This window comes from Plectropomus leopardus, chromosome 16 (genome assembly GCF_008729295.1).
Source record: "Plectropomus leopardus isolate mb chromosome 16, YSFRI_Pleo_2.0, whole genome shotgun sequence".
NCBI lineage: Eukaryota > Metazoa > Chordata > Actinopteri > Perciformes > Serranidae > Plectropomus > Plectropomus leopardus.
The window spans coordinates 29,253,976-29,281,743 of NC_056478.1; the positions used below are offsets into that span (position 1 = coordinate 29,253,976).

The window sequence follows — 27,768 nt, forward strand, 5'->3', positions numbered from 1 at the left end:
TATAATAATAATGATTATAAATATAGTTTTCTCGACATATTTTTTAAGTTTTTTGATAATTTTGTAATAATTGCCACCCCCTTAAAAATGTAACAAAAGAATTTTCAGGCAGCTGTTGGAAAGACGCATTAAAGCAAATTCTTGGTAATTATAACAAAGTGATGTATTCGACACTAACCTGTTGCTCTAAAGAGGAATCCTTCTCCTGACACAGTTTCTCCAGATCAGAGTTCATCTGTTTCTGCTCACTCAGCTCCTCTTCCACTGACTTCAGGAGTTCTCGTGTTGTAGAAGCCTGAAACAAAATGTTAACTTTAGTCAACCATATAAACAAATGTCTCATCAGACTGAACATAAGCCAAAAAGAGGGGGAAGATACTCAAACAAACAGGAAAAGGACTTGAACAAAATGCAGAAAAATTTTTTTTTTTCTGTAACATAATTTTAAAGATGATAATAACGACTAGAACTATAGTTTTCTGCACATTTTACTTAAAAAAGTCATTTTATTTTCTTGTCATCTTTTAGTAATTCTTACATTTTGTGGGAAATTTCTTGAAAGTTGCCCATGCATTCTCCCCATGTTTTTGAGAGAAATCAAACCAATATGCTCAAAGTTTAAATAGCTTGTGAAAGGCGTCTAAAGGTCAGCACAAAAAAGATGTCAAACCAGGTTTTAAAGCTCGAGGTGCAGATTTAAACCATTTTCTACACTATTTCTGATAACAGCTGCTATTGTGCATCCCTGCAATAGATGCTATTGTATGGAAATAAAGTTCTCAAACCTCAGTCTGGATCGTCTCCATCCTGCTCTCCAGTTCAGCTCTGAGCTGCTGCTTCTCCTGTCTCAGTCCCTCCAGTGTCTCCTGCAGCTGATCTCTGTCCTCACTGAGAGACGTCACTCTGCACTGCAGCTTCTCCATCTCCTCACTGTGAGTCTGAGTGCTGGACGTCCTCTCACACAGCAGACTGTCTCTCTCTGCTCGCACACTCTCCAGCTCCTCAGTCAGCCTCTGCCACTCTGGAGCTGTGAGAGAGAGAATGGAGGAATGATTGTCATTTCAAATACTGAGACTGACATGAAAAAGATGTCTGTATTTAAAGAAGCTTGGATGTGTGTATCAATTTATAGTCGTGCCTGATTCTGGAGCTCTTGCAGCTGGAGGGCGATCTCTGCATCTCTCTCACTGCTGGCTTTGCCCTTCAGCTCGGCCTTTTGACTCCTTAGCACGTTGAGCTCATCTTTCAGAGCTCTGATCTTCTCCTGAGACTCCCTCAGCTCCTCCTGGTTCTCGATCATCTGAAAGACACAAACACCATGTGAGTGGAAAGGTGAAGATCTACTGGGAGCGTATAACAGCAGGGTCAACAGTCTGCCATCAGCATCCAGGGGATTCTTGGGCTGTGTCATTACTACAGCTGCACAGATTAGTCCATAAATCCATTTATTAGCAACTATTTTGCAAATCAGTTCATTATCAAAGTTTTTTTTAAAGAAAAAATTTCAAAAATGCATCTGGTTCCAGATTCTCACATGTGGGAATTTGCTATTTTTCTTCATCATGCACAGCACTTAAGTATTATAACTGTGAGTGGAACAAAAGAAAAAAGAAAAAAAGTTTTTTAATAAATCAATACAAAAAATACAGATTTTTGGAGAGAAACATACAAATTTTTTTTTGACATTATCAGTGTATTTGACCAAAGCTATAAATTGTGCGTCATCACCACTTGTAAACATTAAATTGAATATCTTAAGTTTTATAACTGAGTTGAAAAAAAAAAAACCCAGACAAAACAAACAAACAAAAACGGAACATAGCAGAGAAATGTGCAGAAAACTGTTTTTTTCACCAAAGCTACAATTTGTGCATTAACACTGCTTATATAAAAAAAGAAAAGAACTCACCAGCTCTACATTTTCTTGAAGGTCAGACTTCAGCTGGTTCACCTCCTCCTTACTTTTCTCCAGCTGCTCCTCAAGCTGTTGGATCTGAAGCACAATGCAGGGAAACATTTTCAGCATTACTCAGCATTTTCTCACAAAGCTTTCATCTGCATCTGAAAATACCTGCATCCATGAACTGAATATCATTAAGCTCCAAAGTACAGTTTGTAGTATGGAGTTTGGTGCAGCAAGTTGTTTCTTGTTTTGATTAAGAGTCTCACCAATGTTTGGGGACAAATGAAATTTATGAAAGAAAAATGTCACAATCTAACCTGCAGAAGTCTGTCAGCCTCCTGTTCTTCTCTCAGTGACTGAGGCTCAGAGCCGAGCTGCTGCTGGAACTCACACTGCATCTGAACAACACACACAACACAGGAGAGAACAGTAAGACCAGGCTGGACTGGAAATGGGAAAAGAGAGAACAAATGGGAGCATTATTGGTGAGTTTGACATTAACGTAATCTTCTGCTCTCATCCTGTTGTGCTTCTTCATAACTGGCCCCACAGCTCTGGAGCAGAATGGACATCTACAAATCTGGTGAAGCCACTTGTTGAACTGTTTTTTTTTTTGTTTGTTTGTGTATGCAGATTTTGCATAAAATTCAGTTCACCTAATCTAAAGAATATGCATAATAAGAAGCATGAAAAGTAAACAGATGAGACAACCTCAGGTGAAAATTTAATCCCGTTATGTTGCTGTAACGACTAAAGCATCTTAATTAGCTACAACAATTCTATGGAATTGTCAACGTGGTTCTGAGAAACTAGTCTCGTTTCAGTTAGGGTTGTCCCGATTGGTATTGGTGACTTCCGAGCTCCCCCTTTCTCCTAAACAATACTCCTCATGCCCTATTGTAATTTCCACATTAAAAATTTGGTCACAATTTCGACAGAATTTTAAACTGACAGACTTCTCCCTTTATAGCCCCATCTGCAATAATCATGCCTTTCTTCCAGCCAAGTCAGACCCTGTTTTTGCCCAGTGGCAGAGGGCGGGCCTAAGTCAGTTCACTGATCTCTACATAGATGGAACCTTTGCTACATTCAACGCTCTCTCCACCAAGTTCAATCTACAGCGCTCTAATCTTTTCCGTTATCTTCAGATCCGTCATTTTGTTCGTACCATTAGCCCGTGTTTTCCAAACCTACCTCCAAAAAAAGGAATAGACATCATTCTTCAGGTCCCCACGCACCGTAGGAGCCTCATATCAAAAATTTATAATAGTATTGTGTCATTCAATAAAGTGACACTTGATAAGATTAGGGCAGACTGGGCAGAAGAGCTTGGAACGAGCATTTCTGATGATACCTGGGACGATGCACTATATAGAGTAAATGGGTCAACCTCATGTGCCCGTCTTGGCTTAATTCAGTTTAAGGTTCTCCATCGGATCCACTATAGCAGAGCCAGACTCTCTAGGATCTATTCTAATGTCAGTGAAACATGTGAACGTTGTCATATAACTAAGGCTGATCTTGCTCACATGTTTTGGTCATGTAATAAATTGCTTAATTTTTGGACTATGATATTTCGAACTCTATCTGAAGCTTTTGGCAAAGATATTCAACCTAGTGCTGTACTGGCTATTTTTGGAGTCCCAGGAGAGGGTTCATCACTGACAAATAAAATTAAGAACATGCTTGCTTTTTCAACTCTCCTCGCCCGGAGAAGAATCCTGTTGGAGTGGAAATCAGCATGTGCACCCAAAGCCTCCTCATGGCTGAAAGACTTGACTTTTTTCCTTAAATTAGAGAAGATAAAATATAGTATTCGAGGGTCGATCCAAAAGTTCTATGACACGTGGGGGCCTTTATTAACCTATTTTGAGGGTCTTGAAGTCCTCCCACAAGATTGAAAATTAAACTGTCGGAATTATGTGCACCTTTGCCTGTACTCCCCTGTAAACTGAGGGGCCCCCCACAAACCTTAGTAGTCAGTAGGCAAATACTCATTGTCGAGATATCCACTCCATTTCTTTTTTTATTTTTTTTAAAAAAATTTTTATGTGTGTATATGTGTACATATGTATATATGTATGTATATGTGTGTGTGTGTATGTATATATATGTATATATGTTTTTTTTTTTAAATTTATTATTTATTTATTTATTATTATTATTATTTTTTATTTACTTATTTATTTATTCATTTAATTTTTAATTTGTGTCTTATGTAGACAGCAGGGTGGGGATGGATGGGGATGAGGGGGTTGGAAGGGGAAAAAATAAAAATAAATAAAATGTAAAATGTAAAATGTTACATTTACAAATATCTGTGAATTGCTCTTTTTGTCAAATAAAAACAAGTTTTAAAAAAAAAAGGGTTGTCCCGATTGGATCTGAAGGATCAGATTTTGTAAGCACGCGGCCCCGCCCGATCCTCGTCCTCTCGTCAGTGTCATAAACTGAGAACACAATCTGCAGTAGATGTTGAGGTTTTATTGTAATCCTGTTTGTTACTCCAATAAGAAGAAGAAACTTCTTTTTTTCATGATTGTCTTAAGCTGTCAAACTACTTCAAGCGGAATTTATTTTTTTGTTAATTTTTAGTGAACTAGTTTTACTAGATGCTGTAATAAGTAGAACTGTGACTGAATTTTAATTGTTGTGACTGGGAATGTTACAGTTTAGCTATACACTACTTTGAAGTGGAATTGTAATAATATCAACACACTTTCTCTTTGTGCTTCACTGAGTGGATTTGAGAGCAATTTCTAAGAAAACATTTTGGTTTGTTTACTTTGTTGAAAAAACAAATACTGCACTATGTGGAACTGTGATAAGAGCCTATTAAAATTATTTTTAAGTTTAGTTTTTCCCCTAGAAAGATGAGCAGTTTTCAGTGAGTGCCTGGCATATACTGCAGTCTCAATTTAAGAAAATTTAGCCAAAGTTTTTACCATCTCCATCCTGTCCTCCAGTTGTGCTCTGAGCTGCTGCTTCTCCTGTCTCAGTCCCTCCAGTGTCTCCTGCAGCTGATCTTTGTCCTCACTGAGAGACGTCACTCTGAGCTGCAGCTTCTCCATCTCCTCACTGTGAGTCTGAGAGCCGGACGTCCTCTCACACAGCAGACTGTCTCTCTCTGCTTCAACACTCTGCAGTGTCTCTGTCAGATCCTCATCTGTGAGGAAGAGGACAGTTCAAAAGATTTATAGAAGCAAATTCTTGGTAATTATAACAGAATGATTTATTGATACTAACCCAGTGATACTAAACTTACAGCCCCTGATAGGGTGAAGAGTGGTACCCCCCAATCACTTTCTTATTCATAACAAAAATGGAGTGATTCACACCAGGAAATGTTTTTGTACTTTCAGTAAAAATACATTGCAGATCACATAAAACACACCCTCTGACAAAGGTCCTAGCTAAGCCCCTAATGAACTACACTCCTAGAAACGTCATAAAATCCTAGAAGTGTCCTACAATGGCCCCTGGCCTCCTGTCATTTTGCAAAAGCGGCCCCCCAAGCAAAGCAAGTTGAGTGTCCCTGCACTAACCTGTTGCTCTAAAGAGGAATCCTTCTCCTGACACAGTTTCTCCAGATCAGAGTTCATCTGTTTCTGCTCACTCAGCTCCTCTTCCACTGACTTCAGGAGTTCTCGTGTTGTAGAAGCCTGAACAAAATTTAAATTATATCAACTACATATGCAAAAGTGTCATCAGGAGCAGGAATATTAGAGAAAAATCTGTGCGATTGCAGCAACACTGGACTCCTTCATGAAGCTCAACTGCCTCACCGTGTTCATGTTCTGCTGCAGATCATATTCCAGCTGCCTCTTCTGCTCAGTCACAGTCTGCAGAGACACATTCAGCTGTGCTATCTGTTGAAGCAGATAGAAGCCCATTATTTATCCGTCAAATATTTGTAACACAATACAAACACAGAAGACAGTTTTTAAAAGATCACAGAAAATAAAAAAACAAAAAACCCAGGATATTATTGATGTATTTCACCAGTTTCTCACTCTGAACCTTCTCCATTAGTCTTGGTTTGTTTACATGTCAGAAAGCAGTGAGAACACTGACAGTAAAGGCCGAGTTTATAAAATATCCTTCATTAACATCTTAACTCACCTGTTGTTCTAAGTCCGATTCTTTCTGCTCACAGAGTTTCAGATGATCTGAGTTATTTTGTTTCTGCTCCTGGAGTTCCTCTTCAAGAGAATGCAGGAGACACTGAGTCTCCGCAACCTAGAAATAAGAAAACACTTTTTAATTCAAAGAAGCATCAAAGGGGACAAAGTGCATCTACAAGAAAGACACTAAACACGCAGTTTTAATGAATCATGTTGCAAGGAACAAACCTGTTGTTCTAGCTGAGCTTTTCTCTCTTGGTTGAGTCTTTCCAGGTCAATGTTTCTTTCATTCTGCTCTTGGAGCTGCTGTTGAAGTGAATGCAGAAGACTCTGAGTCTCTGCAGCCTGGAAAGAGAAAAAAATGCTCATTTTCATTCATCTGTAACAGAGAGAAACTATATAAAAATGTGTGAGTAAAAGCTCTTTGAAACCACTGGCAGTGTGATCACACTTGAGGATTCTGTACAGGACACAGTGCATGAACATAGCAGCAAAGAGGCACCTGCTATATAAAGACAGAGTGGAGTTATAGCAGAGAATGAAGTCATGGTCCGCCTGTGTGTGTTGTAATTCGAGCTTCTGTTTTTTTTTGTTGTGATAAGGCAGTCTGGCTGCACTTGCACTATTGGCTAGCAAATTGCTGCCACTGTCTGCCTCACAGATACAGCAGGTAATGTAGTGCCCACTAACTGGTTAACATTGTCAACTCTGTTGCTATTGTTAACAGTGTTAGCACTTTTCCGCCTGGAATATGCTGACTGCGTGAGCAGCGTGTGATGGCAACATCGCCGAACTGCAGCATGCTGCATGCTCATGGTGTTCACACTGACAGTGTTGTTGCTGCAATGCTTCTCCAGGGCTACCTGCTGCTATGAGTTTTGTATTTCCACATTTATAAGCACAAATTCTGCTTATTTATGAAGTCCTGCAAGCGCTTGCATTGTCAAAAGTACGGTCCTGCAAATATTTCAAAATAAAATGCTTTGTCTCAACATTTGATGGGATATATTTGTGTTTCCTCATCTCTCTGTGACAGATAAAGACATTGAAACTGCAATTAAATTTTAGTAGAGCTCCTTTAGACCCCAAAACCTAAGCTCCGAGTTCGACCACAAAACAACTTCTGCTCACCATCTCCACATTACACTGCAGATTGACTTCCAGCTGACTCTTCTGCTCACTGACGGCCTGTAAAGCAGCCTGGAGCTGATTTATCTGCAAAAGAAAAATGACCATATGCCATAATTCAAGGATTTTTAATCAAGAGTTTTGAAGGATAAGACTGGCATCATTCAGACAGGATGAAATAGTGCCTTGCTGGGGACTATTTTCAGTGGCAGATTTCTGCACATTCAGTGCTCTAGTGAGTATCTGGGGCAGCACAGTGCTGTATGTGAGACTGAGTAAAAAAAAAACATCAGTGTGTGTTCATGGTAATAAAGGAACACATCACCACACAGCAACAGTACGCAGGTTTTCATTACAGATTTGCACAAAACTTGAGCAATACTTTTGAAATGTGGATAAAACACGATTGCTAGATGACTGCGTTTCCACTGAGTGATGCTCTGCAACTTCTCTGGCGATAACATTACAAGAAGCATGGTGATAGATGCTCAAAACATTAGCAGCTTTATTTCTATTGCAGCCACCACACTGCATGTTATGTGAGTGATAATGGAAAGGCGGGCCCCTGATATGGGGGAGTGACCACATATGAGGGATTTCTGGGAGGTGATCGTCCAGAATTTCACACAGGAATCATGGATTCAAAACTTTGGGATGATTCGCACAACTTTTGAAGAGTTATGTGATTCAATAACACCTCTTGTAGCTCCTGCTGCATCGTGAGGGAGCCAGTTCCTACCAACAAGCACATAGCCATAGCATCATTTGACCTAGAAAAGCAAAAGTATTTCCATTGCAGTTTTGTGAAATACCGTTCTTTCAAATCACCTGAAATACCACCTCATGCGAGTGTAAAAACTTTTTTGTGATAAATAGTTTTTTTTTTACTGACGTGTTTCCATTAGTCATATTTTTTATATTTCGCAATTTCGATTTGCGCCATTTGAGGGTTAATTGAAACCTGCCTAGTGTGACTCAGTGATGGATTCTAAAAAGTTTGGTGAGGAAGAAGATATGTCAGGCTTTGATAGAAGGAAACATTAATTGTTGGTTTAGGTTTTTTCATTGGATTTGTTGACAACAAGAAAATGATAAAACATAAAACTTAATTAACTGCTGTTACCTCTTGCTGAAGGTTGGTTACTTCCTCATTATGTGGTTGCTGCTCTGAGGACAGTGTCTCTGGCTGGTTAAACCTACTTTGGATTTGTGCAATCTGCAAGAGATTTAAAAAAAACATCACTTTTTCTATTTCCCTTTTTAGGTAGCATGTGATTCAAAAGATATGAAACAATGTACAAGTATTGTCAACAAACCATCTCCACCCTGTCCTCCAGTTCAGCTCTGAGCTGCTGCTTCTCTTGTCTCAGTCCCTCCAGTGTCTCCTGCAGCTGATCTCTGTCCTCACTGAGAGACGTCACTCTGCACTGCAGCTTCTCCATCTCCTCACTGTGAGTCTGAGAGCTGGACGTCCTCTCACACAGCAGACTGTCTCTCTCTGCTCGCACACTCTCCAGCTCCTCAGTCAGCCTCTGGAGCTGTGATGAGAGAATGGAGGAATGATTGTCATTTCAAATATTGAGACTGACATGAAAATAATGTCTGTATTTAAAGAAGCTTGGATGTGTGTATTAATTTATAGTCGTGCCTGATTCTGGAGCTCTTGCAGCTGGAGGGCGATCTCTGCATCTCTCTCACTGCTGGCTTTGCCCTCCAGCTCGGCCTTTTGACTCCTCAGCACGTTGAGCTCATCTTTCAGAGCTCTGATCTTCTCCTGAGACTCCCTCAGCTCCTCCTGGTTCTCGATCATCTGAAAGACACAAACACCATGTGAGTGGAAAGGTGAAGATCTTTTTTTTTTGGTTGTTGAAATAATCACTAAACAGGAGAGCATGATCAGCATCTCCCATCAACAACCAGGGAAGACATGGGCTGTGTCATTACTACAGCTGCAAAGATTATATCCATTAATCCATTAAAAGATAATTGATCAGCAACCATTTTCATAATCAATTCATTATTGTGGTTAATTTTTAAGCAAAAAATATTTTTAAAAAATTAATCTGGTTTGAGATTCTAAAATGTTGGAATCTACTGACTTCTTTCATCATGTAAAACACTAAATTGAATATATACATTTTATAAGTGGGAATTGGACCAAAAAAGAAATAAACAAACAAAAGATTTAAAAAGATTTTTAAAAAAAGGAAATCATCTTTATATTTCACCAAAGCTGCAAATTGTGCACCGACACTGCTTATAAACATTGAATTGAATATCTTAAGTTCTATAACTGTGGGTTGGACGAACAAAAAAAAAAAAAAACAACAACCAAAAAACAAATGGAACATAGGAGAATAATGTATAAAAAAAATAGAGATTACGTGTGTATTTTTCCAGAGCTAAAAATTGTGCTACAACACTGCTTCTAAAGACTAACTGATACTGGATTTTCAGGGTCGATACCGATACCAATTTTTTGTAGTTAATGAGACCGATATTTGTAACTGAAAGGCATTTACAATAAAAATGAAAATATTTCTGTCAATATTTAGAATTTGGAATATAACAAACTCTGACACAAAACTTGTGTGCAATTTAAAAAAAAGTCAAGTAAAAAATAAAAAATAAAAAAAGCTCCCTGAGATTTTACAAAGTAAAAGTTCCTCCCACTTTGACCCATTCAGTGCCAAATGTCAGGCCTGATAATCTGCAGACCCCTGCTGTTACGTCTTATAACTGTGAGTTGGACCAAAAAACACAAAAAACAAAAAACAAAAAGAAGAACTCACCAGCTCTACATTTTCTTGAAGGTCGGACTTCAGCTGGTTCACCTCCTCCTTACTTTTCTCCAGCTGCTCCTCAAGCTGTTGGATCTGAAGCACAATGCAGGGAAACATTTTCAGCATTACTCAGCATTTTCTCACAAAGCTTTCATCTGCATCTGAAAATACCTGCATCCATGAGCAACAACATGAACTGAATATCATTAAGCTCCAAAGTACAGTTTGTAGTATGGAGTTTGGTGCAGCAAGTTGTTTCTTGTTTTGATTAAGAGTCTCACCAATGTTTGGGGACAAATGAAAATTTATGAAACAAAAAATGTCACAATCTAACCTGCAGAAGTCTGTCAGCCTCCTGTTCTTCTCTCAGTGACTGAGGCTCAGAGCCGAGCTGCTGCTGGAACTCACACTGCATCTGAACAACACACACAACACAGGAGAGAACAGTAAGACCAGGCTGGACTGGAAATCAATCTCCTTTCCTGGAGTCCTGGAATTTCTTGCCAGTGTTTGTTCAAAATATTTGATATGTGGGAGTTTAACCTAAAGGAATACTTCACCTTCTAAATGATCATTTGTATAACAACTACTCCCAAAAGAAACATTATTATCTCATTACACATACTCTCACACTCACATTACTACACGCGTCACTTCACACACTCGTTCCCTTCCCTGACCCTTACCCCCGAACCACCTTTTTGTTTTTAAAGCTTGAGTGTTTTGTCCTTTTTTCTCTTTTTCTACTCATTATTATTTTTTATCTAGTATTATTCCTTTCATTGTTATTATTGCTGTTATTATCAACACTATTATTATCATAATTATTACCTAACTTCCTAAATTTTATTTCATGAATATGAAATGGTTCCTGTGGATGCAGCGGAGAAAACAAAAAAAATTAAATTAAATTAAAAAAAAAAACTGTGGGGGAGATTCTGAATATGACTGTATGATTTGTTGAAACAGAAATCTAAATTTGAAAAAAAAAAAAAAAAAATCAGAAACAGGAGTAGATTTCAGGGAGAATGCCCTCAGATATACCACTATCTCAATTTAGACTATTCATCCAAAGTTTTTACCATCTCCATCCTGTCCTCCAGTTCAGCTCTGAGCTGCTGCTTCTCTTGTCTCAGTCCCTCCAGTGTCTCCTGCAGCTGATGTCTCTCCTCACTGAGAGACGTCACTCTGCACTGCAGCTTCTCCATCTCCTCTGTGGAGCTCTGACAGCTGGCCTCCCTCTCAGACATCAGACCGTCTCTCTCTGCTCGTACACCCTCAAGCTGCTCCGTTAGAGCTTTGTTCTGTTTATGCAGAAAAGATTTCCAGCTGTCAGAACACTGACAGTTAAGGCCGAGTTTATAAAATATCCTTCATTAACATCTTAACTCACCTGTTGTTCTAAGTCCGATTCTTTCTGCTCACAGAGTTTCAGATGATCTGAGTTATTTCGTTTCTGCTCCTGGAGCTCCTCTTCAAGAGAATGCAGGAGACGCTGAGTCTCCGCAACCTAGAAATAAGAAAACACTTTTTAATTCAAAGAAGCATCAAAGGGGACAAAGTGCATCTACAAGAAAGACACTAAACACGCAGTTTTAATGAATCATGTTGCAAGGAACAAACCTGTTGTTCTAGCTGAGCTTTTCTCTCTTGGTTGAGTCTTTCCAGGTCAATGTTTCTTTCATTCTGCTCTTGGAGCTGCTGTTGAAGTGAATCCAGAAGACTCTGAGTCTCTGCAGCCTGGAAAGAGAAAAAAATGTTAATTTTCATTCATCTGTACTGGGAGGAACTCTATAACAACTGGTCAGCAAACCCTTTTCAACATCACTGGCGGTGTGATCACACTCAAACCCCAAAAATCTCAGTCTGACCATTAACAACTTCGCCTCACCATCTCCACATTATGCTGCAGATCAACTTCCAGCCGGCTCTTCTGCTCACCCACGGCCTGTAGAGCAGCCTGGAGTTGATTTATCTAAAGATAATGACCACATTTCATAATTAAAGCATTTTAAATCAAGAACCAGAGTTTTGAAACATGAGGCTGGTGTTTATCCATATTTTTCATATTGCCAATAAATCCTATGAAGAAACTAAAATCAACATTTGACCTTCCTACCAACTGGTTCTTACTGAAAGATGCAAAAGTACAGCTTCAATTCCTTTTATTCAGAATTTTTAAAAACATCAATGTACGATTCGTCACAGGTTACACATAATCTCCTCTATCTGTTAAATGCCAGAAAGACCAAGGAAATCACGTCCATGTTTTTTAATAATGTGAATACATCTCGCAGTTATGGAACCTTTTAGCCAAAGAAGTTAGCAATATTTTCAAAATCACTATTAAAAACAAAAGTGTCATTAATTTTCTAAAACACGTAGACAGTAGTTTTTAATAAAGATCAGATGGGGGAAACAGTACCGTTGTTGGGGACTATTTTCAGTGGCGGATGAATACACATTTGGTGCTGTAGGGAGTATTTGGGGCAGTGTAATGGTGTGTGCAAGTTATTATGCATACTCTTATTGTGATGGCCAACCAGCAGATGGAGACTTAACATTCGCTGCTTTTCAGTGTAAGTTATTTTCATTCATTGTACAAAATAAGTAAAATGCTTCAACTTATGGATATTAGTTTGTGATATTGACAGAAGTCAGTATGTTAGCTGATACAGATATTTCATTTTGAATCTGCGACTGATGACGCGCCGATATTATAGTAGGTCTATTCATAGAATTTATTAACAATAGAAATTACAGAGTATAACCAGACTTTGCGGCTAAACTGCTGTTACCTCTTGCTGAAGGTTGGTTACTTCCTCATCGTGTGGCTGCAGTTCTGAGGTCAGTGTCTCTGGCTGGTTAAACCCATGCTGGATTTGTGCAACCTGTTACAGATGATTTTTTTTTTTTTTTTTTAAAAAATAACATTTTCTTTTTCTCTTTTGAGACAAACTCTGTATAAAAAGTTATGAAATAAACAGTCATAAACACAAGATAAAAAACGATTATAAACAAACCTTTTCCATCCTGTCCTCCAGTTCAGCTCTGAGCTGCTGCTTCTCCTGTCTCAGTCCCTCCAGTGTCTCCTGCAGCTGATCTCTGTCCTCACTGAGAGACGTCACTCTGCACTGCAGCTTCTCCATCTCCTCACTGTGAGTCTGAGCGTCAGCCGTCCTCTCACACAGCAGACTGTCTCTCTCTGCTTCAACACTCTGCAGTGTCTCTGTCAGAGTCCTCATCTGTGAGGAAAGAGGACAGTTAGAAGAATCATTCAAGTGTCTCTTTAACCCTTTGAAGCCTGAGCATATTGGTTTGATTTCTATCAAAAACACGGGAAGAAGGTAGTGAGCAACTTAACATATAGCCCACAATAAGCAAGAAATTTGTAAAAAGCTACAAGGAATTTATCTGAATATAAGCCAAAACACAAATATAAAAAACTAAACACAAAAATGACCTGAAAATGTTCAGATAATTCAAGAAAATATTTTTTTCTGTAACATAGTTTTAAACATATATAATGACTAAGAGTATAGTTTTCTGCACATTTTTACTTATTTTTTGAAAATTAACTAGTTTTAAGTTAATTTTCTTGTCTCCTTTTACTTATCCCTGACTATTTCTGGGACATTTCTTGCCAAGTTGGTCATTGCAATTTTCCCAAGTTTCTGAGAGAAATCTAACCCATTTGCTCAGGTTTAGCTTGTGGAAAGTGTCTGCAGGCAGCACAAAAACCATGTCCAACCAGGTTTTAAGGCTTCAGCTGCAGCTTTAAACCACTTTCAATCAAAATTTCTTATTACAGCTGCTATTGAGTGTACAAAAACATGTGTGCAGCCCTTCAGAGATGCTGTTTTATGGAAGTGGAGCTATAAGACTCAAACCTCAGTCTGCATTGTCTCCATCTTGTCCTCTAGTTCTGCTTTGAGCTGCTCCCTCTCCTGTCTCAGTCCCTCCAGTGTCTCCTGCAGCTGATCTCTGTCCTCACTGAGAGACGTCACTCTGAGCTGCAGCTTCTCCGTGTCCTCTGTGGAGCTCTGACAGCTGGCCTCCCTCTCAGACAGCAGACTGTCTCTCTCTGCACGCACACTCTCGAGCTCCTCAGTCAACCTCTGGAGCTGTCAGGAAAGAACGAACAATAAATTGTAATTTTACGTTTTAAATAATCATCCAATTTGTGGCAAACTATTAATGGTCTCAGGAAGAAAAAGCAGAGCTTGGCTCAGGTTGTTTTTAGTTGTTTAAGAGTGGAAGCCTCACCTATATCCCTTGATAAAGTCTGGGGTGGTCAAGAAGCTGCTCAGTGACAAGGTGCTAAATGTGGATGAGATTCGCCCTAAGATACGAAAGGCTCGTGACATTGGGCTGTCTTGGTTGACACACCTCTTCAAAGTCACATGGAGGTTGTGGACAGTGCCTTTTGAAGGCTGGTTACTGTCACTGTTCCATGGATGTATTAAGAAGATCTGGATACAGCCAAGGAAGTAGGGCGCTGTTCACTCATCTAAGAGCTGCTGCTCATTGGTGCATGAGGGGAAAAACAAACTCTTTTTCCAGGTCTGGAATATCAACATCTATGGGCCCATGAGGCTTGTGCACTAGGCGCCTGTGTTCCTGAGCGGGTAACTTCCACCAGCCGAGCGACTGATTTCCAGTTTAGAGCTTTGCTAGCTTGAATGGCGGTCTAAAAACTTCTAACTAACTAACTAATCTTGAGGCTCTTTTAGACTTTCCAAATGTTATTAAACAGATTGGCTTGTTTTGTGATAATGGGCTCTATAAATAAAACTTGGACTTGACTTGACTTGACTTAAATCTAGATAGTGACGCTCACACAAAAATTATACACTGATATACAGACCTCTCTTTTCCTATGTAAGTCAAAGGGGAAAAGTCTTTCTGGGACCGTGGGCATCTCGTAATAGACCCAGACGGCATATTTCCATTTTTTGGCCACCATGTAAAATCTGCATAAAAGCCTGGCACACTTCCTCGGGGCTTGGGTAGTTCCCATTCTTAAGAAGGAGGACTGGATCTGTTGGGGACCGCAGAAGTGCTTCTCGATGTGATGTGGTTCTGTTGCCATCACCACTGTGACCTTCTGCACATACTGGGGCAGTTTGCGGTTGAGTGTGAAGCAGTCAGGGAGACGGTCAGTTCCAGGGCATGTTTTTTTTGGACTGAAAACAGTAGATTGCTCTTTCTGGGTTGGGAGTGAGCTGCTGCCCCAAGTGAAGGAGTCAAAGTAACATTAGTTCTTATTTTATTTGTTTTATTTCCTTTTAACTGTTGTTTACTTGATTTAGTCGTTTTTATTTGACATTTTGCATCCTGAGTCTTGCATTATTTGTCCTCTCGTATTCATTTTTTTTTTTAGAACCTTACCCTAGTTTAGTTAGTTTAGTCTCACCTGTGTTCAGTAGGACTGTTTAGTTTTCTGTTGTTGTATTGCCTTCTTTGTTTCCCATTTTTTGCTTTTGCTTAGTTTGTCAAAGCACTTCATAAATTCAGTTTTTATAGGTTCTATATAAATAAGGTCACTATAATTATTTATTCATTCCAAAAATGAGAGTAAAATGATGTGGGAGGCTGAGTACTCCAGCTGTTAATGTACCAGTCTGTTGTAGTAAAAAGGGAGCTGAGCCAGAGGGCGAAGCTTTTAGATTTACCAGTCTTTCTACGTTCCAACGCTCTTCAATGGCTAGAAGCTTGTGGTATTAATCAAAAGAACGCAGATACAAGCAGCCGAAATTAATTCCCTCTATAGGGTGGCTTGGATCACTAAATGAGACAGCGTGAGAAGCAGAGACATCTTGAAGTGGTTGGAGCATCTGATGAGGGTGCCTCTTGGGTACCTTCCTTTATAGGTTTTCCAGGCAGGTCAAACTGTTTCCAGACTGCAGTAGACCCAGAACACTCTGCAGTGATTATATATCTCATGTGGCTTGGGAACACTTTAAGGAGCTGGAAATTGCTGCTGCAACCCAGCTCCAGATAAGCGGTGGAAAATGGATGGATTAATGGCATATATAGTATATTATATTATTCTAATCATTACTTAATTACAGTAATGTAGTAGAATAGAGAAGCATTATAACGTGTATTTAGAGTTGTATAGTGTGGGAATGTGACTTTTATTCTCTGAATGATTATACTTAGATAGTAAATGTGGTACAGCTTACTTTGGCAGTGGAATCTGAAAAGAATCAAAGTACCTCGTGTTCTTTCCTGAACTCCTCCTCCAGAGACTGGAACTCGTCCAGCTCTCTCTTCTCCTCCATCTCCTTTGACAGAACAGCTTTCTCTTTCTCCAGTATTTCAATCTGCTCCATGAACATCCCGAGCTCCTGCTTCAGATAGTCTCGCTCAGCCACCACAATGTCCTAAAAACATACAATGTAATCAGTTTAAGCAGCAGTAAGCATTTCAATTTGAACTGCATAGCCCAAATTTTCTCTTTTCATCACTATTAGCTTGAAAAAATGCCTATCCTGCTGTTGTTGGAATCGTTTCCTTCTTTTTTTCTATGGGATTATAAATGTAGAAAAACTCGTGCCTGCTCAAGTATAACTTGATCATCTCTGAGTGTTTTTGAATGTAGCAACAGTGTCTCTAGAATTTTCCTCAGTGCAAATAAACAAATCATTCATATAGATATAAATGTATAAAACAAATGCATTAAACAGTTAAGACTTTTTTTCCCTACCTTTGAAGCCAGATTTACTTTATGTGGCTTTCTGAGTTTGATCGTTTCTCCACAACTGAAAAACTCTAGATTAAACATGCTTTTGGTTTGTTTAATACTTTGAAAAGCAGAGCCTTTGTGTCTCAAGACTGAAAATAACATTACATACATACATAAAACAACAAGTTAAGAGGATTTTCTCTGCGTTCAGAGGCAAAACAAGCTGAGTTGTAAGATATGTTACAGTCACAACAAAGATGCCCCATCAAGCATTACCTTCTCTGAAGCTAGTGTTTCACACAGCTGGATGGCCTCTGCAAACTGTTTCCTCATCTGGAAAATAAGGAAACAAAATTAGCACTAAAACCAGCCAACACAACTCAGCCAGAACAGAAACAATGACCACACATAAGCTGCTGCTCTCATGTGAAATTGTAGATTTCTACTTGGAGACCAGAGAGCAAGAAGAATAAACACAGCGCACCTGTTCATCAGTTGGACTTGGAGTGTTGCTCTGTTCCTCCAGCTGTCTCTCCAGGTCTGCGACTTGGAGGTCCAACATTGACACCTTTTCCAAAGCCTCTTGTTTCTGTTGGACTTCTGTTTGCAGCTGCAGCTGCAGGTTGGACACTTTTCCTGAAAGCTCATGCATACGGTCTGGAGACACGAAGTCTTTGGGACTGGAAAAAAAGATAAAACACACAGATGGTCATAAAAAAAGGACCTCTTAAAGAATTGCGCCTTTGCTTTGTTTACCGACATGGAAAAACCTCCAAAATTAGAGAAGCGACATAGAGTAACACAAAGGGACTCAAGGTCACAGTGACCACCAAATTCTCATCAGTTCATCGTTGAGTCAAAGTGGCCGTTTGTGCTGAATATGAAGAAACTTCCTAAAGGTGTTCCTGAGATAGTGTTCACAAGAATGAGACACACACAAGGTCACAGTGACCAACTGAGAAAGTTGGTCGCACCAGTGATACCAGTGTAAAAAGTATGCTTAGAGACCTGACTGGTTAAATTGGTCTTTTAAGTGAAAACTATGGTAGCTTTTAATATTAAGACATTCACCTTTCTTAACATTAAGCTTAAACCATAAATTATCAAATCACAATTTTATATACCAAACATATTTGACCCCAAAGCAACGATATATAATGAATATTTCTGCTTCTCCAAATTGTACCCTGTGTGATTTAAATCAGTTAGGGACTTTCTTGCATATCACGTGGGAGTGTCCATTAGTTACATTTTTTTGTGAACAAATTACAAATTGTCTATGTGGAACTTTGGGTGAAAAAATTAATTGTTCTCCAGTGTGTCTGCTGCTCAATGATGATTCAAAACAGAGCTTTAACTGTACTCAAAGGCTAAAAAGATGTTGGCGGTTCGGTGGCAACCACCACACAATCTTTCTGTAAAACAGTGGATTTATTCTTTAATTGAGATTTTATCTCTGGAGCTCTCTGTTGCTAGGATGAATGGTGCAGGACATGTTATGCTTGAGGCAAGAGAGGAGGCACTGAACTTAGCTAGAAATATGATATGAATTTGTATTCATACCTCTTTGTTAAAGCTATTAATTTATTTATTTTATAGTGCACATGTAGGAAACCTTGTATATGTGTAATGGAAGTCAGACAAAGACCCATGGGGAAGGGGTGGGTTAGGGTTGGGGGAGCTTTGAAAAGATGCAGGTGTATGTTATATATTTATTTCCCTTCTTTGTATCTGTTGTTATTTCTGCCATAATAGTAGGGCTGTATAATATTTATTTTGTTATTCAATTTGTCAAGGGAATGTTAAACATGTATTTCATTTGTTATTATTTTTTTCATCAATATGTATTTAGAAATCTTGAAACACAAACATTCAAACATTCAAACATTCGAACATGGCGGCCAAAAGGATCCCATTCAGCAAAAGCATGAATCCATGAGCGCTCAATCAAATAATGCAAAAAAGTCCATGAAAGTGTAGCAGGTGGACATGATCATACAGAGGGTACAATTATTCTGCTCCAGGTTCATTAGGTGAGACAAATCATTGTTTTTAATGTAGTTTTTGAAACACCTCTTGTTTATTCTTAAGAGTATATGTAATTCTTTTAAAGGGGTAGACATAGAGCTAATTTCTTAAACCACTGTGAAATACTCGGTTTGCCCATCGTTTTCCACGTTGAGGCAATCACCCCCTTTGCCTGTAGTAAGCACATATTCAGAAAAAAATGTTTGTGATGTTTTATGTTATGCCCCTTTAGGTAAAGGCCAAGTAAAAAAAAACATTTGGCTCCTGTCCTAGTCTAATTGATAAAATTTCCTGAATTGTTGATTTAACTTCTTCCCAAAACTCTCCAACTCTCAGGCATGACCAAAAGCAATGGAAAAGTGTACCCTTATCTTCACTGCATATGGTACATAAATCAGATATGTTACTATTAAATTTATTTAATTTTTCAGGTGTGATATACACTCCCATCAACCATTTGAACTGGAAAGTTTCAGGCGTGTATTGCCTGTCTGTGTTTGGGCTGCTTTGCATGCTCTATGCCACTGTTCCCATGTTAATTCCTCCTGAAGGTCAGTTTTCCATGCTTTAAGTTTAGAGTCAGAGGAGTCTGGGGAATGAGCCGTCAACAGGTTGGAAAATTCAGAGATGACACCCTTACCAAATGCATTTTTTAAAAGAGTTTTTTCTAAAGGGGACATTGGGGGACATAACATGGACTGATCTCTGTTAGCCCTAACAAAGCTCCTTAACTGAAGAAATTTAATCAGCTCTGCCTGGCTTAAAAAAAAAATTATCACAAGTTGGGCTTAAGCAGGAAAAGGGAGATGAATCTTTTAAATATTTTCTAACTTTATGCCAGATCTCAATCACATTTTTGACTAAAGCATTAGATGAGATCATTTTGAGTTTGTTGGGTTCATCTGAGTATAAATAAGTGGGAAACGGGAGCTTTAAGGAGTGCATTTAAATATCCCTCCATGCTAAGGACTTGTCTGTATAGTAATAAAACATTAATGTTCTTAATTGGGCTTCCCAATAATATAACAACATGTTGGGACGTTTTAGCCCACCCCTGTGATAAGGCAGATATAAGAGAGACAAATGAAGCCTCGGGCGTCTATTATTCCGTAAGAAATTACTGAACATTTCCTTCATTCTAGGGAAAAAAAAATCTGGTGGAGGTTGCAAGGGAATATTCGGGAATAAGTATGAAAGCTTGGGGAGAACATTCATTTTGAGTATATTATTCCTACCAATCAGGGATATCGGAAGATTTGACCAACTCTCAACTGCTTTAGGAAGAGATGCTGTCATTGGACTATAGTTAACATTTACTTTTCATTTATTATTATTATGGATATTTATATCTGTTATATTGACAGGGCTCATTGTTTGATTTGTACCTGCAAGTTTTGAAAATAAACAAAACGAAATTGGTCTCAAAAAAAAAAAAAAACAAGCAAAAAAAAAAAAAAAGAAAAAAAGACATTTACCTGTCTCCAAAGCTTCGGACAGTCACAGAGCTCTGACTGATCTCCATATCATCTGTGGGCTCATCAGGAATCTCCCAGTGAGAGTCAAAGTCCTCGTCGTCTGTTAAAACATACCATGTGTGCATTTAACTGTGTATCAGAGAGTAAGGATCATGCAAGAAATGGAATCTATGTGATGGATTGTGATTTTCAGAGTGCGTTTACTTGATTTTTTGTACTCCCTCTTACCTTCAACCAGCTCCATCAAAGAGACATTAGTCGCTTTCCTCTTCCGAGTGAAAGATTCTGCAAAACTGAGGTCGGATGAACCACCATCACATGCAGAGGGATGGGCGAGTCTGAGCATCTTTCCTCCCCACGTAACTCTGCGTTTTGGCATCTTAAAAACAGGACAAGAGTTATTATGACTGCAATACTGAAGAGAAAAAAACTGGACTTAAACTGCAACATTATTCTGTGTCATATTTACCTTTTGAACAGGAACCTGGTTTGAGCTGGTGACCAGCAGCTTGGTTAGGTTTTTGATGCGGTCCTCTTGTTCTCTCTGGAGCTGATCCTTTTCTTGGAGGAGCTGGGAGAGAACCTCCCTCTCCGTCGCTGTGGTCTGTGTGACTGAGGAAACCTGTGAGGAGGTCATCCACAGGTCAGCGGGTAGAACGTGCTGCTACAGCGGAAGTTGTAATGATGGCAAAAACAGAACAATACCGAAGAAGAATGATGACACTTGCCTCCTGAAGACGACGCTTGAGGTCTACAATTTCATTGCGGTACCTTTTGAGCAGAGCCCCATCATCAGACACCTCTGTCACGTGGGGGTCGTTCTTCATTTTCTTTGCAGTGCTGGCAAACTACAGCAAAGACACACTTTGTAAATAGGAATTGATTTAATTTCTCTTTCCCATATGCAGTCTATAAGTTAATTTTTTAAATTGTCATATAATGCCATTTTCTGGATGATGACATCCACACTATCTAACCATTTCAAAATTCAATATTTAACCCTCCAACTTAAAAAAATGCATATTTCACTTTTGTTTCTTAACCATATTGGCCGTGATTATGCTTCTGCCATGAAATGTTGCAGAGGTTTGTACTTTTGCATAAACACAATCAAGTCTGCAATAATTATAAAATAAAAATCCCCCTAGCCTCAAGTTTACTAAAATATTTTCATTTTTTTAACACATTTCCTGGACCTCTCCCCAAAATGCAGACACAACCTGACAATAACACACACACACACAAAAAAAAGTTTGAACATGGAGTTGGACCTTTTCTCTGTGATGTTGGGAGATGTTACAGAAACAAAGAGCTATATTGTACATTTAATTATCTTATTGGGGAAAATGTTCATTTACAAGACAACTGAGGCAGAATCCTTAAACATCTACAGATTTAAAAGGGTTTCCTTAAACACCAGTTTATTTTAGAGGAATTTTATATAAATAACCAAGACTACCTAGATAGATGCGGGAAGTTTATTGAGTCTGAGGGGTGGTGATTAAGGATACACTACTGAAATGAGACATTTGTTGGTCCCTATTTTCAGTAAGAATGTCTTTCTGTCAACCTTTCGTGACAACATGTTAATTTTGTGGTTAAACTATCTTGGAAACTTTATGAAGTCGCAACGGGATTTTTTTTTCGTTTGTTTGCTCATGTTTGTTTTGTAAATATGGAGTGGTGTGTCCTGTTTGTGTTTTGTTTGTCTTTCACGCAATGAAAAAAACTTTTTTTTTCATCTTGTGGATTTTATCTATAATAAACATAGTGGTGTCTTTACAAAAACTGGTATTTAAAGGGTTAATTATCTGAAAATGAATGAACATTTGGTAGTTATGATCAAGACTGAAACCATTAAAATATTTTACAAAAGAAATCATAAAATGACATTAATCCATCATATTTTTATGGCAGTCTATTGACTGACATTCATTGATGCATGGTAAGGGAGATTGTGAGCATTGCACAAAAAATAAAAAAATCATCAAAATCAATGATGCTGCTTTCAATGACATATTCAAGCCTGCAGAAAATAATAAAATGAAAGGGTTATTTAATTTTAACAAAATAAAAAAAAATCTTAAAGAAGTATTTATTATATTTTTATGGCAGTATTGATGGACATGTATTGTTGCGTGTGAGGGGGAATAGTGTCAGTATTTTAAACGGTGGCCCAAGGGTTAAATGTCATAGTACTTTAAAGGTATCAGGTGTGCAGGACAGAAACCTGCATGTCACTAACCTGCAGAGTGCTGAGTGTCTCATCTAGAGCAACAGGAGTGATGGTGCCGATGATGACGGTTTTAGCATTCCCACCCAAAGAGTTCTGCAGGATGCGGGTTAGCTTACTGTCTCTGTAGTTGGTGAAACCCCTGAACAGAGAGTTAATGGCACTATGTTAAGTATAAATCAACAGAGACAAACAATAGAAGTTACATTAAAAAAGTCACTGCAGTGAGTACACTGTATTTCCACTGTTTACTCACTTCTGGCTTTCATCAGTCAGTTTCTTGATCACTTGGCCGAGTGTGAAGAGGCTACGATTGATGTTGCAACCTTCTTTGAAACGAGCGCCTAACATATCAAACACAAGGATTACTTTTAATTTATACACGTTAATGTGCATCAATCAGTAAACTCTAACATAGTATCAGGTCTCGTACACATTTCATGTGGCTTCGATCAGCAGCCTGAAACAGCTTACCTTCAGCTCCTGTTTGACTTGCTCTCTCAGATCCAGCTAAATCAACCAAATTCTAGAAAACGAAGCAAAATTGGAAGCGGACAAATAATTACAAACAAAAAAAAATTACACAGACAGCAATGTTAAGAGAAAGATGAAAAACAAGCCAATAAAAGGGAGCTAACTCACCAAATGAGACACAATAATGGCTCCATCAGCATTTTCTCCTGATGCTGGGTCGCTCCTTTCTCTGCTCTCCAGGATCTAAGAAGAAACATATTATGAAAAATCCACGTTTCCCCAGAATCCTACATGCTACTATATGTTGTGGTGCTGCTTACCATTCGAAAAATGGTGTGCGAGCGGCTGCTCCGCTGATTCATTTTCGTCTTTCCATAGTGACGGTTCTCTACAGAGACAGAAACTCATTAGTTTTTACGCACACAGTCTGTAGGGAGTGTTCTCATGTTCACTAATCTCAGATCTTACTCTCTCCTTTCCGAATCCAGGCCAGGGCTTGTGCAGGAGACGTAACCAGTTCCTCAGTGAGGTCAGCCACATAGATGTTTTTCTGCAAACAGCAGTTATCAAGACACCGTTAAATTTCATTAGTAATTTTGTTTGCTTTTTTCCTTTTTAGCACTTTGTATCATAGTTTTAACAAATGTGGTATTAGCATTATCTGTAACCCTCTACTACCACTGGGGTTGGGTTCTTAACCCTCTGAAACCTGAGCAAATTGGCCTGACTTCGTTCAAAAACAATAGTAGACGGCAATGAGCAGAAAAAGAAGAAATTGCCCAGAAACTAGCAAGAAATTTGTAAAAAAGTACAAGAAAAGTAATTGAAATTTAATATATAATATTGATAAAAATCTGCCTGCTCAGCAAATACAAGGTGATTATATTGAGAAATTAAATAGAGATTTGGTTGGTTCTAACTTGAATTACTGGCCAATGTTGAAAATCAGGCCTAAAAAGATTCAACTGGATAAAATGCCATTCAACCTTAAAATTTGAGAAGGACTGCTTACATTGATTGTCTCTCTGACTTCCAGGGGTTTCCTCTTCCAGCTGTCAACAAGCAGGTCTGTGACTGTTTCATTGTAGATCTCCATGTACGAAACCCTGAGAAGGAACTCCTTTTTTGGACACTTTGGCAAAAAAAATAAATCATTGGTTAGAAAGCGCAGTGATTACACAGCAACATGGTATTTTTATCAAAGAGGTGCTAAAATTCTTACATTTTTGATAGTTTGGAAGACATCCTCCACAGCCAGAGGGATCACTCCAGGTGCTCGTTCAGATCCCATCATAGTAAAAGTCTTTCCGGAAGAAGTTTGTCCGTAAGCAAATATGGTTCCTGTGGATCAAACATAAAATAGTGAGCTGCAGTGAGTGTATGGAGCAACACATTTCCACAAGACAGATCTCACTGTATTCCGTTTACATGACATACCATTGTATCCCTCAACAGTGGACACAACCAGAGGCTTTGCAATGGTCTGGTACAGCTGATTGGTTGTTTCATCTGCAGTGAACACTCGGTCTGTGAGGGAAACAGAATGTAGTCGATTTCTATTATTATGACTCTGTTAAATATATCAAAGGGGCCACAAAGTCCAGTAAACACAATTCTTTACAATGTACATGCTGCAAAACACACCAAAACAAAAGCTCTTGGTGGAATTCCCATCGTCGATCTGATGAATCGACTTCTTATCAGCTTTCCAAAACAGGTGGACGGGCTCTGCATTCTCAGACTCGGCACTTTCTTCCCTGTAACACAGCACACAATTGAGATGAGTGAAAACACTAGCAGACAGATTTTTTTTTTTTTTAGGAATGCACAATATTAGATTTTCTGCTGATATCTGATTTGCCACTAACTAACCACCCATTTCACCAACAACAATATATCCACTTTTCCCCACAATTACAGTGATCACCAAGTATTTTCTGTTTTCGAATTTACATCATATTATGCATACTCTTAAAGTGATAGCCCACCAGCAGATGGAAAACAATGAACAAAAGAAAATGCTTGTCAGTGTATGTAATATATGCATGGGAGAAGTTACAGAACAAAATTCTACTTTGAGTGGCTCAATTAAAAACAATAATACTGTCTAATAAATGTGTTGTGGATATTTAGTACTTCAGTTGTGGCCATTGAAGACGCTGTTAGAATCAACAACAAAGGCCAAACATTGTGTTATGTGCCAACGCCCCTGGATATAAATAAACGGCGCCTTGCTCCAGTTTGTGTCTGATCATTATTAAGACGCACAATCTTAGACCAAACGGCGCCATCCCCAGTCCTTTTATAATATTTCTGTTACAGTAGCACAATAACAGTACGTCCCAATGTTTATTACCGCAGTGTAAGCAGTTAGTACAAAACACCTGCCGTTAGCAAATAAGTGTTCTTGTTTTGAAACTGTAATTCAAACGTAACACTTGTGGTATTGGCACCACAACAAAAGCTGAGCACAGGCTCGCTAACGACAAATAAATACGCCTATTTTATTTGTAACCATTACCGTAATGACATTACAACACGTTTTCATCGAGCAACGTTAAAACATAGAATACCCTTCGTTAATTATTATTTGCTGTAACAACTAGTCAAAATGCGTCTGAAATTTAGCCAGTGAGAAATTCGTTAACAGGTAGCGTTAGCATTAACGTTGCAACTTAGCTGAAGAAACCCAGGGGTAACTCACTAACGGAAACGTTAGCTGTTGGCACAAAACTTACCTCGCGATAAGCGGACGGACACGAACACAAACTTTAACAGCCGACTCCTCTGTCATTGTTAATAGTCAGCCACCAAAACATTAAAAAAGTAAAATAACTAACTAACTTCAGCACATAAATCCTCCCCTCGCTATGCTTTAAAACGGAACCGCCGCTCTGGTTTAAATTCCTTACTTTGTTCTTATTGGATAACGTCATGGCGTGGACGAATCCATGTAAAAAATATAAGAAAGTAAAGTTTTAGCCGCATTTGTGTTTTTTAAATGTATTTTGACACAAAATCTAATATCCACCTATGGATAACTGGCCGTGAAAGCAACATAATTACTTTAAATTGATTTTTTGCACCGCAAATTTAAGTTGATATGGTAGCGCCAGACTGATGACGAAAAAAACAGACGACCGGCTTGAATGTCGTCATCAATCTGCGTCCTGTACAATGTGAAAAACACATGAGAAAGTGGCGATTTTTGTAGTTCAGCAGAAGTTTACAGTATTTTTTAAGACATAGAAATCTTAACGAATCTGGATGTGGTTATTGATATTCTTTATTTATCAGTTTCAAATGCGGGATACCTGAAAAGGATACAAAACTTTCTCGGAGCGTTTCATCTTGCTGTTAAAATGTCTCTGTTTCTTGTTAACAGGTAGGCTTATTTTCTGTTCTAACTTACGCCGTCTGTCTCTGCTTTTTCACATTACTACATGACCCTGGAGAAAATCGTGGTGGTTTTTATGGGCTTTAACCCTTGGAAACCTGATCAATTTAGCTTGATTTCTCACAAAAACATAGGAAGTCAGTTTAAAAACAAAACAAATAAACCAACAACAAAACAGAAAAAACGTTTGCTGTTTTTTTTTAGGAAAAAGTAAAAATAAAGTTAAAGAACAACAACACAGAAATGGCCTGGGGGAAAAATAAACGAATTCTATAACATAATTTTTCTGATTCTTATTTATTTTTTCTCAAGCATTTTCTTTTATTCCTTAGACATTTTCCCCCAGCTTTTTAAAATAATTTTCTAATTTCTTGAGAATTGTAAACCCCCCACCCCCCACCCCCCCAGAGTTGCTCATTGCCTTTTTTCATGTTTTTGAAAGAAATTGCACCGATTTGCTCAAGATTTAAAGGTTTAAATATTTGTGAAAGGTGTCTGAAAGCAGCACAACAAAAGTGATGCTGCTCCAGTTTTTAAAGTGATAATTCATAAATCTAAATATAAACATAATATAAAATACAGATCAAGAAGAGCATTTTGTGACTTAAAAAGAGAGTAGAATATAATAGAATAGTACAATAGAATGGTGTAATTCTTAAATCAAAAGCTGCCAACATAACCAAAAGCTGCTGTGCTGAACTTTTGCTGAAGAATCTGTAACATTATTATGATCATGCTGCCCTCAGGTATCTCGGAGAGGAGGACAATGGGAGCGTGTCAAAGGAGTCTCGGTCTCAGGCGTTACTGGCTAAGCTGCAGCAGAAGGCCAAAGAGAAGCAGAAGCAGAGTTTGACAGAACAGAGACAGAAACAGCCGCCTAAAGAACAGACAGAACAGCAGGACGGCAGAAAGAAAAGAAAAGCTGATAAGGAAGGCAGTGACGATCCTCGACAGCATAAAAAGAAGAAATCAGAAGGAGTGCCTTTGTTTGTCTCAGACTCTGATCGCCATGATGCGCCTGTCAAAGAGGAGAAGAAGAAGAAGAAGAAGACAGGTGCAGATAAGAAACAGAAGAAGAAAAAGTCAGGTGTGTGTGCTTGTTTTTGTTCTTTATGTAGACACCAAACTGGGCTATATATTCATATACTCACATCATTTATATGATGTGTTATGATATGACATTTTGTTACCGTTACATTGTGCTTTGTGCCTTTTAGAGTCCGACTGATATTTTGGCATTATCGATATTATCAGCTGATTTTAGCTTACCGTAAGTCGTAAGAAATGGTGGTATAAAAATTTCATGATATCTGCTTGAATGTTTATCACCGAGACCTATTTTTATACTTTTTACATGGAATGTATTGCTGTCGTTTTTTTATTTTTATTGTTTGTTTTTATGTTCTTGGGGCATGTCTTTCATGTATTTTATGATGAAACTGAAGGCAAAGTTTCACATTTGTGGGCAATAAAGTTTTTGTAAAAAAAGAAAAAAATCTGTAAATAACACAAAGTTAATAACATTCCATAAT

General features: G+C 38.4%; 2 protein-coding genes across 2 annotated transcripts in view; one reads left to right on the forward strand and one right to left on the reverse strand.

The window, feature by feature from the left end:
* LOC121955554 (centromere-associated protein E-like) overlaps nucleotides 1-25,715 on the reverse strand; it is a 37,980-nt gene extending 12,265 nt beyond the window's left edge. The window contains 34 exon segments of the mRNA XM_042503567.1: nucleotides 179-295; nucleotides 1,910-1,993; nucleotides 2,221-2,301; nucleotides 4,849-5,064; nucleotides 5,906-5,923; nucleotides 8,472-8,693; nucleotides 8,804-8,965; nucleotides 9,948-10,031; nucleotides 10,273-10,353; nucleotides 11,021-11,313; nucleotides 11,316-11,448; nucleotides 11,562-11,678; nucleotides 11,830-11,913; nucleotides 12,737-12,829; nucleotides 12,962-13,183; nucleotides 13,829-14,062; nucleotides 16,160-16,327; nucleotides 16,906-16,962; nucleotides 17,114-17,309; nucleotides 20,133-20,232; nucleotides 20,361-20,511; nucleotides 20,602-20,754; nucleotides 20,861-20,980; nucleotides 22,378-22,507; nucleotides 22,622-22,709; nucleotides 22,840-22,891; nucleotides 23,008-23,082; nucleotides 23,160-23,227; nucleotides 23,308-23,389; nucleotides 23,852-23,971; nucleotides 24,062-24,180; nucleotides 24,277-24,366; nucleotides 24,484-24,596; nucleotides 25,578-25,715. Of these exon segments, the coding sequence (XP_042359501.1) occupies nucleotides 179-295; nucleotides 1,910-1,993; nucleotides 2,221-2,301; nucleotides 4,849-5,064; nucleotides 5,906-5,923; nucleotides 8,472-8,693; nucleotides 8,804-8,965; nucleotides 9,948-10,031; nucleotides 10,273-10,353; nucleotides 11,021-11,313; nucleotides 11,316-11,448; nucleotides 11,562-11,678; nucleotides 11,830-11,913; nucleotides 12,737-12,829; nucleotides 12,962-13,183; nucleotides 13,829-14,062; nucleotides 16,160-16,327; nucleotides 16,906-16,962; nucleotides 17,114-17,309; nucleotides 20,133-20,232; nucleotides 20,361-20,511; nucleotides 20,602-20,754; nucleotides 20,861-20,980; nucleotides 22,378-22,507; nucleotides 22,622-22,709; nucleotides 22,840-22,891; nucleotides 23,008-23,082; nucleotides 23,160-23,227; nucleotides 23,308-23,389; nucleotides 23,852-23,971; nucleotides 24,062-24,180; nucleotides 24,277-24,366; nucleotides 24,484-24,596; nucleotides 25,578-25,633 (4,179 nt within the window). The 5' untranslated portion in view covers nucleotides 25,634-25,715.
* A 302-nt stretch (nucleotides 25,716-26,017) lies between these two features.
* On the forward strand, nucleotides 26,018-27,737 carry LOC121955981 (ATP-dependent RNA helicase DDX51-like). Its single transcript, XM_042504079.1, has 2 exons — nucleotides 26,018-26,224; nucleotides 26,983-27,737. The coding sequence occupies exons 1-2, from the start codon at nucleotides 26,202-26,204 to the stop codon at nucleotides 27,398-27,400; spliced, it is 441 nt and encodes a 146-aa protein (XP_042360013.1). The 5' UTR covers nucleotides 26,018-26,201; the 3' UTR covers nucleotides 27,401-27,737.
* Nucleotides 27,738-27,768: the final 31 nt, after the last annotated feature.